The sequence below is a fragment of the Ochotona curzoniae genome, unplaced genomic scaffold, assembly GCF_017591425.1.
Source record: "Ochotona curzoniae isolate NIBS_2020 unplaced genomic scaffold, NIBS_Ocur_1.0 contig_2294, whole genome shotgun sequence".
Lineage (NCBI taxonomy): Eukaryota > Metazoa > Chordata > Mammalia > Lagomorpha > Ochotonidae > Ochotona > Ochotona curzoniae.
The window spans coordinates 396,771-417,360 of record NW_024465405.1 but is presented as its reverse complement, the minus strand read 5'-3'; the positions used below and the strand labels follow the sequence as shown (position 1 = coordinate 417,360).

At 49.0% G+C, this 20,590-nt stretch overlaps 1 protein-coding gene across 2 annotated transcripts in view; it reads right to left on the bottom strand.

The window, feature by feature from the left end:
- The window catches only part of PSMD1 (proteasome 26S subunit, non-ATPase 1), a 75,523-nt gene extending 60,636 nt beyond the window's left edge, over nucleotides 1-14,887 (bottom strand). Inside the window, exons 1-7 of one of the 2 annotated variants that reach the window (XM_040972282.1) lie at nucleotides 14,756-14,887; nucleotides 9,685-9,728; nucleotides 8,064-8,137; nucleotides 7,712-7,881; nucleotides 4,446-4,651; nucleotides 2,695-2,838; nucleotides 15-241 (exon numbers count right to left, since the gene is read on the bottom strand). In XM_040972282.1, coding sequence (XP_040828216.1) covers nucleotides 15-241; nucleotides 2,695-2,838; nucleotides 4,446-4,651; nucleotides 7,712-7,881; nucleotides 8,064-8,137; nucleotides 9,685-9,728; nucleotides 14,756-14,771 — 881 coding nt within the window. In that variant the 5' untranslated portion in view covers nucleotides 14,772-14,887. The remainder of the gene's footprint in view (nucleotides 1-14; nucleotides 242-2,694; nucleotides 2,839-4,445; nucleotides 4,652-7,711; nucleotides 7,882-8,063; nucleotides 8,138-9,684; nucleotides 9,729-14,755) is intronic. The other variant, XM_040972283.1, reaches the window with a different exon arrangement.
- Nucleotides 14,888-20,590: the final 5,703 nt, after the last annotated feature.

Below are 20,590 nucleotides of genomic sequence, written 5' to 3'. Positions count from 1 at the left end.
AATGATACTTGTACCTGTCCTTCTCTGGTCCTGGAACGGTGCCCGTATTGGTGGACCCAGGCACAGAAGCAATAGGGGTGCCAACAGTCCGAAGATTCTGGATTACTGAGGATAAAAACTGCTGGCTAGCGCTTTCATACAAATCAAAACAAATCTGATAAGCCATCAGGAGGTTGTCTTCCTTGACCAGTTTTTCTAAGATATCACTCACGGCTTGAGGATCATCTAAGAAGATTAAGCACTGAAACGGAGACAGAGAATAATTAAATCATCACTGAAAACATCATTGACCAGAGGGCAGCAGGCAGCAGAAGGAATCTGAAAATACCAAGAGGAAATCTTCAAGTCAAGCGCTCTATTTTCCACCTAGCACTAGAAGAAGTTCTCTTGAAAATAGCATCTGTTTGCCATAAAAAAGCCCTGCAAATGAGCTCCTAACAGCGGTGATTTGGCATCGACTTCTTTAAATATCCATGTGCTACCTGACTTAGGCTTTTCTCAGTCCCCACGCTCCTGTGGTTAGCACACATTACACTGTGCTAGCTGGCAGAGGCAAGAAAGTCGCCAGGCTAATGCATCTCTCCTTCTGCTCGCGTAATCTAACATATGCTTTAACAATTACCTAACAATTTAGGATTTTTTCCAAGAACTCAATTTAGTTTTGTATTTTCTGCTTCCCTATGTAACAAGTAATTCAACTTCAAAGTAAACAGACTCATCAAAATTACTAAATTAAAAACAGAGGAGGAAGAAACAGCACATAGAAACGTACATACACTGAACGAGCACTGCACAATCAAGAGAGTGAAGACTCATGGGAAATGCTGGACGGAGGGCTGTGCACAACTGACAGTGCAGCCCTGGGAAGGAGCCCTGGCAGGCAGCAGGACAGCTGAGAGACTTACCACGCTCATTTACAGCCCTTTCTGAATGTTAACTGCACAGTACTTGTTCATAACATATTTTCTCATGCACATGGCTGGGACAGCATTTGGTATGCCAGTTAAAATGCTGTCTGAACTGAATATATCCCACAATAGGGCGCCGGTATTTAAAGCAGAGGTGCACTCTGGAGGAACACATGATGGTTCCTGCCACCTAGGCAGAAGACAGGCTGAGCTCCTGTGTCTGGACTGCAGGCTGGTTCAGCCCGGGATGTCAGGGGCAAGTGAGGAGTAAGCCATAAGTTAGAGATCTTTCTCGGCTTCTTTCCCTCTAACTTTCAAACAAACAAGTTTGAAAAATGTTCAACTGGAGCTGGCACAACGGCTCAACTGGCTGATGGTCTCCCTGCAAGTGCTGTCATCCCATATAGGTAATAGTTCATGTCCCAGCTGCTCCACTTCCCTTCCAGCTCCCTGTCTGAGACCTGGGAAAGCAGTGGAGACCTTGAAAAAGCCTTGGGACCCTGAATCCATGCAGGAGATCCAGAAGATGATCTGGGCTCCTGGCTTCAGGCCAGCTCAGTTCTGACTGTTGCGGCCACTTGGGGAGTGAACCAGCAGACGGAAGAACTTCCCATCTTTCTGACTTTCCTTCTCTCTGTAAATCTGCCTTTACTATAAAAATAAATAAATCCAAAGAAAAAGGTTCATTACATGTTTCTAATAATCACAACAAGACCATTAAAAACAAAATTGCCTCTAATGAAACTGTATAGAGAAGGCAGAGAACTACTATTTTTCATATGTATTTTCAAAATTTATCTTAAGATACTAATAAAAAATAATTAGAAGCAAACAAAACACCAAAAACCCATGCAGAAAAAGCTAGAAGGAAATATACAATATCACTTTGGCGCCTAAACTGCTGCCTGCGACACTGGCATCCTGTACCATAGTGTCAGTTCAAGTCCTGGCTATTTTACTTGTAATTCTGATTAGTTTCCTGCTAACATACATAGAAGAAAGTGGAAGATGGCCCATGTGGGAGACATGGAAACAGTTGTAGTCCAGGCTTCTCCTGGCTTCAGCTTGGTCCAGCCAATCCGAGAAGTGAGCCAGCAATGGGCCATCTTCCTTTGTCTTTCCCGATCTCTGTCATCATGTAAGTCATTTCCTTGTTTCTTCCAGCATTTTTGTTTCAAATTTGCTTTAAAAAGCATTTTTTAAAAAGTATTTAAAGCTAATTTTAAAAAATGGTAAAGAATAAAAGCACACAAGAACACGTATAAAACCCTATTGTCAAAGTAGAATACAAAAATACGTAACATGAAAAAGCAAAGCAATGTACATCTCTAGTTCATGAACACAGCACAGTGCAATAGAAAATGTGTATATATCACCTCAGAGAAAATTAGACAAAGGAACAGATTTTGCACTTTATATCTTTTACCCATCATCTGAATTTGGTTTTAAATGTAAAAAATTACCCTGGGAGATAAAATTGTACCACAAGGTTTGGCTGTGTGAGCAATAAAATCACAGATAATTTTTGTACTCTGAATTATTTTTAGAATGGCAGAACACAGTGTAGACTGTGCTTGCACTTTTCTTTCCCCTCGCTCGCAGAACTTTCTCAGATTATTTTCTAAACGAGAAACATGTACAGAGAATGGGTTCTGTGTTGTGAGTTCCAGCTTAAGATCCACATGCCTTCTCTCCCAGGGCTTTGTAAGAAGCCACCAGTGGGACATAACAAAAAGCAATAGGATTCACTGCGACGTGAAGGAGCCCAGCACAGTAATACAATTACCTGACAAACATTGATGAAATCAGGCTTCTCCAAGTTCATGTAGATTTTAACTAGAACTCTCAGCACTTTATTCCGAAACTGCTTGTTCTGCATTAGAGACATACACAGCTTCAGGCTGTAAGCTAACATTCCCGGGACATCATTCTGAAAGAGAGAAGTGCAGGACACATTTTATCTGATTATGATAGAAGTTGAATTAATCCACTTTCTAAAATTATACCAGGCAACGAACGATTTAAACCTCTTAAACAACAAAACTTTCAGTTGTTAAGCATTTTGGATGAAAATTCTAAAGGAAATACATATTCTTAGCTCTTCACAAGAAAGACTGACTGAAAAAAATGTTCAGCAACGCCCAGGATCACCACTAAAGAAGCATGGGACGCCATGATAGAGTGATGTTTATTGCCAACCAGGAACACGTGACCAGGCACTGGCTCTGATGCAAAGGTGTCTGCTGAAGGCTCACTGCTCCTGGCCTGCCGTCCGTATCCTCTCATCAGCCAGGGACACGAAGGGGGCACCTGAGTCCTGACAACCTGCACACCAAGTGCAGCCACACCTGTGTGGTCTCCTTCCTAAGAGGAAACCCAAACAGTATGTGTTTGCTGACCTGCCGTCCTCCAGAGCACCCTAATGCTGGTGATGGCACCCTATCAACACAAGAGCTCCAGAGCAGTTTCTCGAAAAAAGTGAGCTATGACTCGCCAACATGTGACAGAATCTGCCTATCATGGAACGGATACAAGTTTTACAAAAAATAAACACGATTTAATAATATCAGTTACATCACAAGTAATGACACAGGTAGTTTTATATTTTAAGTTAGATGCATACACGCTCTGGGATGCAAAATAACACATTTCCTATTCAACCTTAAACGAAAAAGCAACTTTTCTCCACCCTTTCCTCATCTGTCTGACTGCCTGCTTTTCTGCCAGATTGTCCCAGTGGACTGTCTGATTGGGGATTTGTTTCTAAATCTTTCTTCAATGCCTAGAAAAATGTAAGGCACATAGTAGGCATTCAAAATATATTTGTTGAATGAATGACAACAATATGTTCATCATATTCACATGGTGACAGGGAAGGCTACTGCTGCACAAAGATGAAACTGAGGATGAAGGAAGGACCATTCTATCACAACAGGACACTTCCGCTTTCGCTCATTTAGACTGTCCCCATTCCTGTTGCTAATCTCTCATTTAGACTTTGGGAACACAGTGCTGACAAAGGCAGAAAGTACCTCTCCTGACAGAGTTTATAATCTACCCCCAAATACAAGTAATTTATAAACGATAATGACTATGAAATAGCAAATGAGATCCACAAAAGAACCAGACCTCTTGGCAATACGGGTCCAAGGGGGTCTGGGTGCTAGGGCCTTCTGGAAATTTCTAAAGTGGAAATTGACCTGATCTTTGAATCATGAACAAGAAAAAAGCAGATAAAGAAAGGAAAAAAGTGTTTTTGGTGGAGGTGAATAGGGTAGGGTTCATGTAGATGAGAAAAGACCTCATCCTGCATCTTTTTCACATTAGACGGTGATCTGCAACTGTCCAAATTACTGGAAAACACTCCAAACCAGCAATCCAGTGTAGAGTTTAACCATAATAGATATATGAAAGTAGGAGTTTGCAGTTTAGCCTTCTTACTTCACAAGACTTCAAAGGAACCAAGAAAGGTGACATGAACACAAAGCACAACTAAGGTTTTAACACAGATAAGACACTGGACATTCATCCACCTACCGACTCCAGGATGGTCTTCTCAAAGACGTCCAGTCTCCGCGTCTCCAGAGCAATGCCGATCGCCTGCTTGTACTTGTGATCGTCCAGACAGCGCTGGAACATTTTGTTCACAATGCCTTCCAGTCTCTGGTCGATCGGCTTCTTTTCTCCTTCAGGCAGATCTGCATTTTCTACACACTGTTTAGTATAATGATCAATGCATTTTGCTGTATGAAAATAAAACCACTGTGATTACCTTGTGAATCAGACCAACTTCCCCAAAACACAATGTTTACATTTATAATCATACATACTTAAGAGATAATTATAAAGGAACAAAAAGAAAACTTCAAAATCTAAAACACATGTTCAAATTAATACTGTTGTTTATATAAAGAATAGACTAGAGGATCATACACCAATTCTAATTAGACTGACGTTATTCAAATTGTTCCTCTCTTTCTTCTTTTAAACAGTTGGGATGCCAATTGATTGTTTTTTATTGGAAAGGCAGATTTACAGAGGAAAAACAGAGAAAGATCTTCCATCTGCTAACTCATTCCCCAAATGGCTACAATGGCCAGAAATGAGCTGATCCAAAGCCAGGAGCTTCTTCCAGGTTTCCCATGTGGGTGCAGGTCCCAAGATTTTGAGCCACCTCCACTGCTTTCCCAGGCCACAGGCATGGAGCTGGAAGGGAAATGGAGCAGCTGGGACAAGAGTCGGCACCCCTATGGATGCCAATGTTTGCAGGCAGAATAGCCAGCTCAACCCTCCTGCTTCTTCTGATTGAGGTTACATTATGTTCCTTATTTAAAACCTTGGCTACAAATAACTGCTATTCCTTTTTGAAACAGAAACACTTTCCATAACTGAAGATATTTTAAAAAGGCCGGTTACAGTAACGATTACATTAGAAATACATTACCTTCAGAATAAAATGTGTTATAATCGTCACTGTATAATACGTAATGAGGGGCCAGCACAGCGGTACAGCAAGCTAATCCTGTACCTGTGGCGCCAGCATCCCATATAGGTACTGGTTCAAGTCCCAGCTGTTCCACTTCCAGTCCAGCTCCCTGCTTATGGCCTGGGAAAGCAGCAGAGCATGGTCCAAGGCCTAGGGCCCGTACAGCCTTCTGGGAGACTTGGAAGAACCTCCCAGCACTTAGCTTAGGTAAAGGTCAGCTCTGGCCATTGCACTCATTTGGGGATAGAACCAGTGGATAGAAGACCTCTCTTCCCCTTTCTCTCTCTTTATAATTCTGATTTTCCAATAAAAAATAAATAATAAATCTTTAAGGTAAGTAAGGTTGAAATGTGTTACAATTTTAAAAGGCAATTATAAAGGTTTCCAAAAAACCCTTCCACCAATCAAATAAAACAAAATAAATCAAATCAAATCAAATAGTGTCCACAAATTGAATAAAACAGTGTCTTAATGTGAGGTGTGTGGAACATACACCCCCTGGAGGAGGGCTGGAATTTTTTTTTAAGATTTATTTATTTTTATGGCAAAGTCAGATATACAGAGAGGAGAGACAGAGAGGAAGATCTTCCGTCCAATGATTCACTCCCCAAGTGACGGCAAAGTGATCCAAAGCCAAGAGCCAGGAACCTCCTCCAGGTCTCCCACACGGGTGCAGGGTCCCAAGGCCTTGGAATATCCTCCACTGCTGTCCCAGGCCACAAGCAGGGATCAGGATGGGGAGTGGAGCTGCTGGGATTAGAACCAGTGCCCATATGGGATTCCAACGCATTTAAGGTGAGGACTTTAGCCACTAGGCCATGGTGCCGGGCCCTGGAAATTCTTGCAACAATGTGTGGGCACAATGCAGTTTCAGTGGCTCCCAGTGCTTGGGGCACCTGACCCAACAGTTTGCTCAGAGACAGGGAGCAAAGGCACCCTGCGCTCAGCCCTCACCAGGAGTGCTTTACATAGATGGCACCTGGAAGCCCTTGTTTTGGAGAAACATTATCAACATAATCAACAGTCACCCCCAAGCAAGCCCAGCAACTATTACAACAGTGACAATTACATTTAGTTTCCAACAGCTAACTTAATAAAGTCATCAGGTCTCAAAAAATTCATCACCAGAGGATTCACGGACAGAAAAAAAAAACGCAAACACAAAATCCTAGTCAGAATTTCAGGAGCATCTGGAGGTGCTCTTCATACCCTCCGGTGCAGCACCTCCCCATTTCTGATGGAGAACATGCCCCAGCCCCTTACCAGCTCACTGTGCACTCTGGGCACAGGACACGCCCGTGAGGGCCCACTCACCTGGAGCCAGAGCCCACAGTCATCAGCCCAGGCCGGAAGGGGACGGACTGCTTCTCTACTGAGTCAGGCACTTCCGGTTCTTAAAGCCACACGCTCTGAACAAAATGCTACACTGCTGTCACTCTACAGAAATACAGAAGCCCAGGGCCTGGCCTGTGTATTACTCCTAACGCCAAGAATACACAAATGAGGGGCTTGCACTGTGGCACAGCGGGTCAAGCCACACCGGTGATGTCACCCGCCCATGTAGGAATGTTGGGACTGAATTCAAGCTCCCTGTTAATGTGCCTGGGAAAACAACAGAAGATGGCTCAAGTGCCAGGGACTCTGTCACCCCGCAGTAGACCGCATGGGGTCTCTGTCACCCCGCAGTAGACCGCATGGGGTTCCTGAGCACTTGACTTCAGTCCCTGCTGATGGGGAGACTTGAGGAGTAAGTTAGTGGATGGAAGATCTTCTCTGTCTCTCCCTTTGTAATAAAGAAATCTTGGTAGAAAAAAAAAAAAAAGAGAAAACAGCAGTTATAAGTAGAAACAAAACGGGTTTTGAAGCATGTCAGGATTAAAATTTTGACCTTGCTATTTAATTGCCTCTTGTCTTTATTATCTCAAAACTACAGTTGCTCATCTGTAAGTCAGGGTTAGTTCCTTCCACATAGGCAGCTGTAGGAACTGTGATGTGTGCAGTTACAAGCATCCGGGCCCATCACCCCGGAGGAGGGCTATAGACACCATAGTGACCTCACGAACTAGAACGGATGTAACTTCCATTTCATTAGTTTTCATCCCAACAGTACGCTCATTGGACAAGAAAACTACAATCACGGAAACATTTAGCACTTAGTTGGAGCTCACATCAAAAGACAGGCTACAGAGAAAACTATTAGAGGAATATTCTGACTTTCCAATTGAAATGAAATTTGGCAACATCAAATTAAACACAAGACTCTGAATGTGAGCATGAAGCTGACCCGGCAAAGCCTTGCCAGGAGGAAGGGAATTACCTATGATAGTCTCCACGTATTCAGAGTTGTCGTTGACATTGAAGAGGTCACCTGCTCCAAGGGCATAATTCAGAGACTCCTCAAAAGCACCCAGGTGGTAAAATACTTTCGATGCCACCAATGCTGCAAACTGCCTGCTCCGGAAGCCTTCATCTTCGTACAACACTTCTCTGAAAGAAAGGAGGAAAGATGGGCTGAGTTCAGACTGTGTGTTCCATAAAAATACCAAATCTAACTATCCAATCCATATATCAGCAACAAATTTCTAAATGATTAATAAGCCACAAGCCCCACATCCACAGACCAAGGTGGCCTATGAACTCCAGTTGATATAAATCAAGTAATTTCTTACATTTTGTCTACTGACTCAGAAATTTCTGCCCAGAAGTCATTGACGACTGCATTCAATTTGTGTAGTGCAAATTCCTGTAGGAGATAAAACCAAAATTCTATTTTGAGACAGACATAGCACTAGAGCGTCTTTCAGAGTTCCTAGCAGGGGCTGGCATCACGGTGCAGGTTAACTCACTGCCTTGGGCACCAGCACTCCGCATGAACCCAGCAAGTCCTGGCTGCTCTGCTTCCAATTCAGCTCTCTGCCAATGTGCCTAGGAAAGCCAAAGAGCGCCCAAGCACTTGGCCCTGGTCACGCACACGGGCACCTAGATGGAGTTCTAGCTTCCTGGCTTTGGCTTGTTCAGCTCCAACCACTGTGGCTACTGAGGGAGCAATCAGTGGATTCAAGATCTCTTTCTGTCTTCCTCTCTAGGTTAGTTCTTCCTTCCAAATAAATGCATAAATCTAAACCAAAAAAGGTTTCAAGTAAATCCACAGCCAGATCTCAGTAATATCCACTGAAACTTTTAATTTATGAAAGAGAAATTTACCAACTGACAAACTTTCTTTGGGTACATTTCCTGCTGTCTGTCATAAGACAACAGAGTAACCACATTGTGACAGTTCTCACAATGAACCACCTTCACCTGCCTGATTGCCAGCTCACATGTACATGAATCCAGGATCCACAGACAATGGAAGTCCAAAATTCCATCAAACAAAAATTTTCTTTTATTATTTTTCTAAAGATTTTATTTTTATTGCAAAGTCAGATATACAGAGAGGAGGAGAGACAGAGAGGAAGATCTTCCATCCAATGATTCACTTCCCAAGTGACCACCATGGCCGGTGCTGTGCCGATCCAAAGCCAGAAGCCAGGAACTTCCTCCAGGTCTCCCACATGGGTGCAGGGTCCCAAGGCTTTGGGCCATCCTTGACTGCTTTCCCAGGCCACAAGCAGGGAGCTGGATGGGAAGTGGGGCTGCTGGGATTAGAACCGGCACCCATATGGGATCCCAGTGCTTTCAAGGCGAAGACTTTAGGTGCTGGGCTACCGCGCCAGGTCCAAATGAAAATTTTAAATGTGTTATATATGGAACCAGTCTTGCAGCATAGTCCACAAAGCCACTGCCTGCAAATGCCAGCATCTCATTTGGGTGCTGTTCTCCTGGCTGCTCTACTTCCAATCCAATGGTCTAGGAAAAGCAGTGGAAGATGTTCCAAATGTCTGGGACCCTGTTATCCATGTGGGAGACCTAAAAGCAGATCCTAGCTCCTGGCTCCAGCCTGGCCTAGTCCTGGCCACTGTGACCATGTGTGGAATGAACCAGTGGATGGAAGATCTTTCCACTTTCCTTTGTAATTCTTTCAAATAAATAAATAACATCTTAACAACAATGGCAAAAAAAACACAAAAGTGTTACATAAGCATGTTTTGTGCTTTCTGTTCATAAAGAAATTGCAGGGATTATTCAAGTGCTATATTGGCATTGATTTGCTTTAGCTTTGTCAAACTCAAGGCAAGTCGGTGGCTACTACCAAAATACTGCCTTCTCTGGCGACACTAGACGACCAGCTACAGGCTGCACAGGGCAACAACAGTGATGGACCATGTCCGCTGCTCCTCTGACTCATACCTTCAGCTGTGGTTCTTCTTCGTCCAGAAGGGAAATGATTCCAGCTGCAAAAGAAAAAGCATGTCATGAGTACGAAACAGACTAAGGTGGGAATCAATACTCGGTCAAAGATACACAATGGCTGGAAAAAAACCTTTTATGAGAAGCAACTTCACTGAAGCAATAATGCTTTTTTCTTTAGAACTATAAAGGTTTGTAGTTCAAAGTTTGAAAATGGACTGTTCTGGGCCCGGTGCAGTAGCCTAGTGGCTAAAGTTCTCGCCTTGAGCTCACCAGGATCTCATATGAGCGCGAGTTCGTGTCCTGATTGTTCCATTTCCCATCCAGCTCCCTGCTTGTGGCCTGGGAGGGCAGTCAAATACGGCCCAAAGCCTTGGAACCCTGCACCTGCGTGGGAGGCCTGGAAGGCACTCTAGGCTTCTGGCTTCAGATCAGCTCAGCACTGGCCATTATGGCTTCTTGGGGAGTGAACCAGCAGACGGAGGATCTTGCTCTCTGTAAATCTGCCCTTCCAATAAAAATTAATAAATCATGACACCACACATACAACAGGATTTGCCCAATCTGGTGGTTTTCAAGGGGCCACCAGGTAACAGGTTAGACATAATCAGCTCCACTTCAGAAATGGCACGCTGGCCCACTGCAGTTCAAAACCCACCGGCCTGACTTAATGACCAAGACAGGAGACTTTCACACACAATTTCAGAACAATTATTCACACAAAATTAACCAACAATTTAATTTTTTACTGTAAAAAGATGTTTTTAATTGTGAATTTATCACAGTAAATTATTTTAACTACTTCAAGGTGCCTATACTAAGGTACCTTCTTCCTATCACAAGTAACCTAGAAGCTGCTATTAAACAATGAGGACTCAGGGCGGCTCTGTGGCATAGTAAACTCAGTTTCCACCTGCAGTGCTAGCATCTCATGTGCCTGGGTTTGAGTCCCGGCTGCTCTACTTCTGACTACAGATCTGGTCTGTGAAGGCAGCAGAAGAGGATGGCTCAGGGCCTTAGGCTCCTGCACCCACACGGGAGACTCAGAAGAAGTGCTGGCTCTGGACTGACTAAACACTGGGTTCCCCGTGCCTTAGCTTAGCCTTAAGCAACCAGCACTTACAAAGAAAAGGCGTAATTGTGCTCACCAAAACAAAGTGTGGAAATGAAATACACTCAGAGATCAAAAGGGTTTTTTTTTTAAAAAAAAAGATTTACTTATTTATTGGAAAGTCAGATATACAGAGAGGAGAAGAGACAGAGAGGAAGATCTTCCATCCAATGATTCGCTCCCCAAGTGACCGCAATGGCCGATGCTGTGCCGATCTGAAGCCAGAATCCAGGAACTTCTTCCAGGTCTCCCACATAGGTGCAGGGTCCCAAAGCTTTTGGCCATCCTCCACTGCTTTCCCAGGCCACAGGCAGGGAGCTGGATGGGACGTGGAGCTGCCGAGATTAGAACCAGCAACCATATGGGATCCTGGGATGTTCAAGGCGAGGACTTTAGCCGCTAGGCCACGGCACCGGGCCCCAAGAGGGTTTTTAGAGAAAAGATATTAAGATCTTATCTTTTCTTAGAGAAAGATAAAAATTATTGTTCTTACAACACAAAGGAAATCAAACTGTCTGTCAAATGCGTTTTCCATTTAGTCTCAAAAGTATGCCAGGGGCCCGGCGGTGTGGCCTAGTGGCTAAAGTCCTTGCCTTGAAGGCACCAGGATCCCATATGGGCACCGGTTCTAATCCCAGCAGCTCCACGTCCCATCCAGCTCCCTGCCTGTGGCCTGGGAAAGCAGTCGAGGATGGCCAAAAGCTTTGGGACCCTGCACCTATGTGGGAGACCTGGAAGAAGTTCCTGGATTCTGGCTTCAGATCTGCGCAGCGCTGGCAATGGTGGTCACTTGGGGAGTGAATCATTGGATGGAAGATCTTCCTCTCTGTCTCTCCTCCTCTCTGTATATCTGACTTTGTAATAAGAATAAATAAATCTTTAAAGAAAAAAAGTATGCTGGAAAACTAAGCTGACACTGACTTGATTACAAAGGTGCAAAGCCACCTGCAGTTAGGAGAGGCAGCCGTTTCTAATGGCAAGGGGAGGTTTGTCAAGCAGGTTCAGAAGCCTCCTGAGCCATTTAGAAAAGGATACAAAACCAGCCTACACCGCTAGTTCAAAAAGCATAAAAGCAGACAAAGACAACCTCGTGGAGCTCTAGGCTACGGGGACAAATCCAGACAGGGATGCTGAGTCAGCAGTATAAAGAGGAAATAAATTCTAAAATGCAATGAAAAATAAAAGTGATGCAGATTAAATAACAGGCTAGGATGCTTCCAGCGTAGAACACATCACAAATACTAAAAATGCTACTTACTGGTCACTTAGTAGCATTAACCATGTCTGAAGAGCTTCTGACCACCTTGGCCTGGTTTTATACAGTCAGCCCTTGGCCACGGGAAGAAACTAAATACTTCACTTTCCACACATCCTACCTTTGCAATAGAAACAGAGAGAACTCTCCTCTGGGTGCAGGAAAGGGAGAGAACCAAGTGAGCTAAAACGTTCTCAGGTCAACACAGGAACGCAGTACTGACACTGTGTGCAGTTGCTGAATCGAGCTGCAGCATTAGTTGGGTATTATTTATAAAGTTCAGTTCCAAAAAACCACAACTCACAAATGTGAGTGGTTGTCCTGGCAACAGTAGGGGAGTGGAAGACTACTGTTTTAAAACTTTTCTAGCCTGATTTCCTTTGTGCTTAAAACCAAACAGGTGGCCCGCAGTCGGGGGTCCAGCTCTGGGCCACCATCCCCTACGCGCAGGCCCGGCTGCTCCACCGCTCACCCAGTTCTCTGCTAACGTGGATGACGGGCGAGGACCCCGCCAACCACGTGGGAGAGCCAGGGAGGATCCAGGTTCCTGGCCTCAGACTGGCCAGCCTCGGGTCACTGCAGCCATCTGGGGGTGTGAAGCAGTGAACGGAAGATCTGTCTCATCTTCTTTCTCTGTAACTCTACCTTTCAAATAAAAACAAATGTTAAAGTCCAATCCACTCATCTCCTTCCGGTGGCGCCTGTCTCTCTCCACCCTCTCCCTCCCACAGTCACAGCTCTGCCCTGTGACTGCCAATCTCAATCACTCGCCCTCAGTAGATGACGAACAGCCCGACTGCTCCAGAACGGGAACCCTGGGCGTCTCGCACGGGGAGACCCCGAGCTGGCGTGAACTGCAGGGTGGGCAACAGAGAAGGCTGGAGCAGAAACTGACAGGGAATGGAGAAATCCGACAATGACAGTAATAAATGCGTATTATACTACCACCACAGAATCTCAGGGTCTGACCTCAAAAATCACTCCTCACGCCCCCCAGAAAGGCTCGCATTCTCCCATTTCCTGACCAAACGCCCCTTCAGCCTCTCACTGTACAACTGCACCAGCTGAGAGCCGCACCAATCCCACGGGTGGCCGGTTTCTTTTATTCCTGCCATTCTTCACAGCAGAACTTCCACGTGAGCTCCACGGTGTTCTAAGAACTGTGTGAACAAGCATCTTGCCCAAAATTCTACCAGGGAGACAAAGACTGGGAGCAGCAGTGAACACACAGGGCAGTCACACACCTGGGACACAGTGGGGGTAGCTGGGGGCCGAGAGGGCCGCCATGTCGTGGCAGAGGGGCCAGGAAAAACCCACATTTGCATGTAGACTTAAGGCTGAGAAGCTTGGAGAGGCAGTGGAGTAGCAAGCTAAGCTTCAGCCTCTGGTGTGGGCAGCCCACCTGGCTGCCGGTCCAAGTCCCAACTATTCCACTTCCCATCCAGCTCCCTGCCTGTGGCCCGGGAAAGCAGTGGAGGACCAGCCAAAGCTTTGGGACCCTGCACCTGTGTGGGAGACCCGGAAGAGGCTCCTGGCTCCTGGCTTCCCAACCACTGCAGTCCTATGAGGAGTGAACCCACAGGTGGAAGATCTCTCTTCCTCTGTCTTTCCTTTCTACCTTGTAATTCTACCTTTCAAAAAAAAAACACAAAAAACAAACAAATCCTTACAGACTGACAAACTCACGGAAATTCAGAGGAAGTCTACAGAGGGAACCCTGAAGGCAGAAGAGAAAGTAACATATTTGGGGGGGGAAAAAAAGCCAGTGTGGTTAGCACGGTGGGAGAGGAGGAGAGCGCCTAGCAGGAAAGGGCCAGATCCCGCAAGTCTGCATTTTATTCTAAACACACGGAGCAGTCTGGAAGTTCAAGGAAGGTGTAACCAGAGTTTTCAGAAGGGATAGTCTATCTTCGAGAAAAAGAACGGGACTGTACACAGGTGATGATTTAAAAAGAAAAAAAAAAAGTCTCTTGAGGTTGCCATGGTAACCCAGGCACCTCATCAAGATGACGGGGGGAGTGGGGAGCAGGGAGGCTAAGGGGAGGGTCAGAGTGCTGCTTCTGGCCGGGAAGAAGCCCACCTCCCAACCGTGGGGAACAAAAGTCTAACTCCCGGGAGCAGGAGCTCCTGAACTACAGTTCAGAGCTGAGCAGCCCGAAGCCTGCCTTCCGACAGGTGGGACCCCAGGGCCGTGGAGACATTCAGAACAGTCTAAGCAACACACGCGTGCACCCACCGCCCACCTGCGACGGGTCCACCCACGGTTAGCTGCCCTGGCCAGGCCCAAGGACGCCGGGGGGGCAGGCAGGTGCACCGGAGCACGCGAGTGCACGGAGCGAGCCGGGGGACCCCGCGCAGGCAGCCTGCAGAGGGGAGCCGGGCGCCCGGCGGGAAGCTCCCACGGCCCGGCAGAAGGCCCCCGGGACCGGGACCGGAGCCGGGGCCGGGGCCGGCGCGGGGGTGTGGCCGGGCACGGACGCCGGAGCGGAGCCCCCACCCCCAGCTCGGCCCCTCCGAGCCCCCGGCCCGGCCGCCCGTGAGGAGGGAGCCAGGGGGCGCCGCGCGTCCTCCCGGGCCTCGGGGAAGGAGCCAGGGGCGGCGTGCAGGCCGGCGATCGGGCCCGAGATGCCCCCGGTCAGCCGCTCTGACTCAGCTAAAAGCCGCCGCGGTCCCTCCCGGCGGGCGCCGGCCTCGGGCGCACTCACCCGCTGAGGTAATCATGGCTGCTCGCAGCACCCGCGCGCCGGCTCGCTCGCCGTCCCGATCGCGCCGAGTTTTCTGTCAGATCCGAGCCCCCCGAGCCCCGCCGGCGCCTCCTTGCCTCCCGGTGCGCGACTCAGTCAGCCGCCTCCTCAGGCCGCCGGCTCGCCGCTCCCCAGGACCCCGCCCGCCCCGGGGCTGCCCGCCGCCTCCGCCTCCGCCCGGCGCGCCTTCTCCTCCAGCTCGTGCCTTCTCGGCGCCGCCAGCCCGCGAGCAGAAGCATACGGGGGATCCCTGACACCTTCCCGGTGTCAGAACTCGGCAGCGTCGGGGACACAGGTTTTCACTTGCTAACAGGCATCAGAATGGCCACCCCTGCGCAGACAGGACCCCACCATCGCCCGCCATCGTGGAGGGAAAGGGTACCAGAAGACGTGCGAGCGGCGCGCGCATTGTCGCCACCTGTTGCCTGGGAGGTCTCTCTGCAGCAGGGCCAAAACTCGAGATGGAAAAAGAGACTTTTTGGTTTGTTTTAAACGAAGCCTGTCTTCAAAGAAATCCTTACGGACGTGCTTCATTTTCATAAAGAATCAACAGGTAGTCATAGATTAATTATAAAATTGAACCGTGAATGTTTTAACTATTTCTTTGGGGAGAGTTAATACTATATATTCATGTTTCTCAAAACGAAAAATATACAGGCCTTCTTGCCTTGCTCCTCTTCCTCTTATTTTGAAATTTAAATATTTGTTTTGTTTATTTGAAAGGCAGAGTGATGAGAGAGGGGTAAGTCTTCCATCTGCTGGTTTGCTTCCCACATGGAACCTGGAGCTCCATCCTGGCCTCCCACGTGGGTGCCAGGGCCCACACGCTTGGGGCATCTTCTGCTACTTTCCCAGGGGAAATAGGGAGGGTTTGGGTTGGAGGCAGGACAGCCAGGACTCAAATTGTTGCTCCCGGGTGAAATGCTAGTGTCCCGGGCGGTGGCTTAATCAGGTAAACCACAATACCTGCTCCTCTCCAGCTAATTTTTAACTCAAGCTTATTTCAGTGGCCTTCCTAAAAGCCATTGAACGTGGTGGGACAGGCCAATGTTTTGGGTTGCCAGAGAGTGAAATGCGGTTTAGCATACGTGCAAGTTTTGTTTAAAAAAAAAAAATCATTGTCTTAAACTGTGGTTGTTAAAAGCGTATTAAGTCATTATACGCTTTGCCAGCACCTGTGGCCCAAGTCGGAATGTTCTGGCGAAGGACTTGTGCATGTAAGATGAAGATGGGCCGTGTGGGGTTCGTTCCACAGAGGGGCTCCCCCAGTCCTTCACACACTCGCACGCTCCAGACCGCAAAGGCCAACCTGTCATACGATGAGTGAACTATATACCAGGAGAAGAAAAATGGTGCATGGCAACCCACCGTGGCAGAGGGGGCCATAGCAGACCGTGGGGATTGTGCCCCAATACCGTGAACACCCCATCTAAAGAGAGACGCGGGTGTCCCGTCCTGGCTGTGCTGCTGTGCAAGGATGCAGGAACACGCCTGCGGGTGAGTGTTGGAGACAAGCCGGAGTGCTCCGGGTGACAGTGCGTGGAAGCACAAAGACGGCCTGTTTGTCAGTCGGGCTCTGTGGGGAGAAGCCTTCCGCACAGGGAGACGCTGAGTCTCCCGTCACGGCCTTTGCTGCTCTGAGACTCCCATGGGCCTGTGCTGCAGGCAGGCGGCCTGGCAGGTGACAGCCACAACACGGCGCCTGCACGTGCTGACCCCATGACTCTCCCACGCCTGCACATTGGAGAAGAGCCCTGGAGCAGAAGCCTGGAGGCGCCAGAGACCCTCCTCTTCCTAAGATGCCTGCCACACTCCAGCTACCCTGAGCTCCTGTGGCCCTGCAGCTGGCCCTGGTCTCTCCCCTCTCCCTGGACCCCATTCACCTGCAGTTCCGGCCTCCTTGCCATGTCCCATTTGCATGCAGACGGCTCAAGTTCAAGGCCCGGGTCTCATGCCTGTTGTTGTTGCTATGGTAACCAGCACACTACGGGTTGGGGGAGGGGGCACCTAGCAGGTGCTCAGGGAGTCCTTCCTGGAGGATGTACAGACTCTGAGACCCCCTGCCCTCTCCGAGATGGTAAAATGGAGTGCAGCTCAGTGTGTGGAACACAGCGACCTCACAGGAAGGATTCCTGCTCATCAGCAAGGATCACCCTGCAAATTGAGGAGTGGCCCCTAAAAGTCTCCAAGCCCAGCTCAGGGCAGCCACGGCCTCGCACAGGTGTGGGCAGGGCAGGGGTCTCATGGGAGTGAAGGCCTGACTGCTTCCCCCACTGCGCCCACCTCCTGCTGAGCTGCCCAGCCACCATCCTGAGTGTCTCCTGCTGGTGGCAGCACATCCCAGCAGATGAACTCAGAAAGGCGAGCAGCCCTGGGGCCACCCAGCTCCTCCCACCCCCACCAGCCTACAGGCTTTAAACCTGCTGGCTGTCCCATTTCCAACCCAGCTCCCTGCCAGTGCACCTGAGAAGACAGTGGAGAGTGGCCCAAGGGCCTGAGCCTCTGACACCCACAGGAGACCCAGATGGGGTTCCTGACTCCGAGCTTTGCTTGGCCGAGCCCCAGCTTTGAGGCCATATGGGGAGTAAACTAGCAGATGGAAGATATTCTCTCTTTTCATTCTCTCTCTATAATTCTGCCTTTTGAGGAAATAGAAGAAATCTTTAAACAATTCCCACTAGGGTCCCAATCTGGTCACTTCTGGAGGATGAGGCCAGCCTAAGAGTGGGGGCCCCAGGAATGCAATCAGGCAGAGCTGTGACCCTGGGTGTCACAGGAGCCATCCTAGCCAGGCCTGCAACGCTGAGAGCAGGGCAGGAGGGCTACCCTGGCCAGGGCCTGGAGGGCACAGAGCCATGCTCGACGCTGGGAGGAGCCAGCCCCAAGCAGGGCTGCTTCAGATCCAACCTGCTACTTGTATGCCTCCTCTTTGTAGAATCCCGGGAGAGGAGGATGCAGGCCCCTGTGAGTGGGTGGGTCTCGAGCAGACACAGGCATTGCCTGTGTGTCATGGGAGCTGAGGAAAACATGCATTTTTTTAAAAGATTTATTCATTTTTTTCTTGGAAAGGCAGATACATATAGAGGAGGAGAGACAGAGAGGAAGATCCTCCATCCGATGATTCACTCCCCAAGTGAGCGCAACTGCCGGCGCTGCGCTGATCCAAAGCCAGGAGCCAGGAACCTCCTTCTGGGTCTCCCATGCGGGTGCAGGGTCCCAAGGTTTTGGGCCATCTTCCACTGCTTTCCCAGGCCATTAACAGGAGCTGGATGGGAAATGGAGCAGCCAGGATACAAAACAGAACCCATATGGGATGCTGGTGCACGCTAGGTGAGCATTTAGCTATTATTACACCAGGCCCAACAATGAAGGTTTTGTGTGGTGTAGGCAGTGGTCTTGGAAGCAGACCAGCATTGGTGTGATGGAGAATGTGGTTTAAGTTCTGTGGGCTCCAGCCCTTGTGTGAGGGTATGGCTGGGGGTGTGGGGCGGTAGGAGTGCTGTGTGTGTTTGTGGGAGTGTAGTGTATGTGGGGGGGATTGTGGTGTAGTGTGTGTAGTGTGTGTTGGAGTGTGTGTGTAATGTGGTGTGTGTGGTGGGAATGTATGTGTGGAGTGTGGTGTGAGAGTCTGGTGTGTGTGGAAGTTGTATGTGGTGTGTGTGGCAGTGTGGTGTGTGTGTGGCAGTGTGGTGTGTATGTGGGAGTGTGTGGTTGTGTATGGTGTGTGTGGAGTGTGGTGTGTGTGGAGTGTGGTGTGTGTGGAGTGTGGTGTGTGTGGTGGGAGTGTGTATATGGAGTGTGGTGCGAGAGTTTGGTGTGTGGGGGAGTTGTATGTGGTGTGTGTGGGAGGGTGGTGTGTGTGTGTGTGGGAGTGTGGTGTGGGAATCTGGCGTGTGTGTGAGTGTGGTATGTGTGTGGCATGTGGCGTGTGAGGAGTGTTTGGGGGAGTGTGGCGTGTGTGGAGTGTTTGGGGGAGTGTGGGAGTGTGGCGTGTGTGGAGTGTGTATCGGGGAGTGTGGGAGTGTGGCGTGTGTGAGTGAGGTGTGGTGAGTGCAGTGTGTCTGGGACGTGAACAGCACACCCACAGGCCTGGGCACTGCCGTCTGAAGGCAGGCTGGCCGAGCTGCTTGCCTGCTCCGTCACGTGCGCTCGTTGCTTCCCACACGGCTGGCACACCCCCGTTCCTGTTTCCCTTGCGACAGAAAATTTCTGATCCATCCGTCATTCCCAGGGACAACACCACAGCTGGAATTGGTGTGTGCCAACAGAGGCACAAACAACTGGTGAATTGATGGCACGAACTAGGTACTCTGCCCCCTCAGGATGCTGCCCAGCGCAGGGAAGCAGACCCTCCAGGAACCGACTGCCAGAGGGGGCAGAGTAGAGGGTGTCCGGGATGGGCAGCCAGCTCTGGGTAAGCTGAGGACCACACTGGCATCTCCAGTGCATGCCCAGTGCTGTCCAAGGTGGGAGCCACCAGCCACGGTGCGCTGTCCTGAGCTTCACCCCAGCCGTCGAGAAGCTGAATTTGCGCTTGTATTTCACTTCAAGTGATTCACATTTAGAGCAAAATACCCAGGTCAGTTGCTGGGAGAATAGTTGGAGTATATCTAGAACAATTCCAGGACGTGAAATTTTGACAACTGGCGTTATAAAGGTGTCTGGATGGGGATCAGTGCGTGTGATGGAAGCAGAGCCTGCAAACTGGAGTGTGAAGCTCAGGGGATGCAGACTTGGCTCACATAACGGGCCACAAGTCAATACAGATGAGCTGACAGTTCAGATAGATGAGGCGCCCTGAGAAATGCCAGGTGACACCGCTGGCAGACAACATGGGCCGTTCCACGTCTGGCCCACTGTGTGCACACACACACACACACACACACACACACACACACACACTCTCTCTCTCTCTCTCACACACACACACACACTCTCTCTCACACACACATGCCAGAGGGCATTGCAGTGCTTGAGTATAAACAGCCAGCTTGCTGCACTCACACAGAGCAAAGTCCAGGCCCCGAGCGCCACTGGGCCTCCCCGCCCACATCGGCACGTGGGTCCCTGCCAGCGCCAGAGGGGCTCCCTTAGTCCCAGGAGTCTGCACTCTTGGCCGCTTTGCAGAAGCACCGGAAGCACTGGGATTGACAGTGAGCGGCTCCTCCAGGCAGTGGGTCTTGCAGAGGCATGTTTTGAAGGGACAGGCACTATGACACAGGTATCGCCGTGGGTTCCGGACCGTTGCAGCTCCGGTTAATCATGTGCACGCACACACACGTTACTGAGTGCTGACCGTGACTGTTAAAGTCTTTAAATATTTGCTATGTGTGGGTGTGGGGTGCACTGGGCTGAGCTGCTTCCCGGGACACCTGTATGCGCATCAGTGCTGCGAGTTCCCGCTACTCGGCTTTTGCTCCAGCTTTCTGCTACTGCCCCTGGGAAAAAGCAGACAACAGCTCCATTCCTTGGGCTTCTGCCAGCCCTGTGGGAGACCCAGGTGGAGTTCCTGGCTCCTGGCTTCAGCCCAGTCCAGACCTGGCTGTAGCAGCCATTTGGAGGAGTGAGCCAGCAGACAGAATTCCTCTTTGCCTGACTTTTAACTGAAACTCAAAGGAAAAAAAGTGAAACAAAATGAGGGAGGAAATCTACTTTGTGTTTTGATAAGACACTAGTGAGGTACTGTGTGGTTTTATTAAAGAATTGACCATTCAAGCCGGAAGTGGCAAGATCATTGCTGTATTACAAGGATTAATACCCAAGAGCTTAGCCTGTGGCCTGGCTACAGGTCCTCCG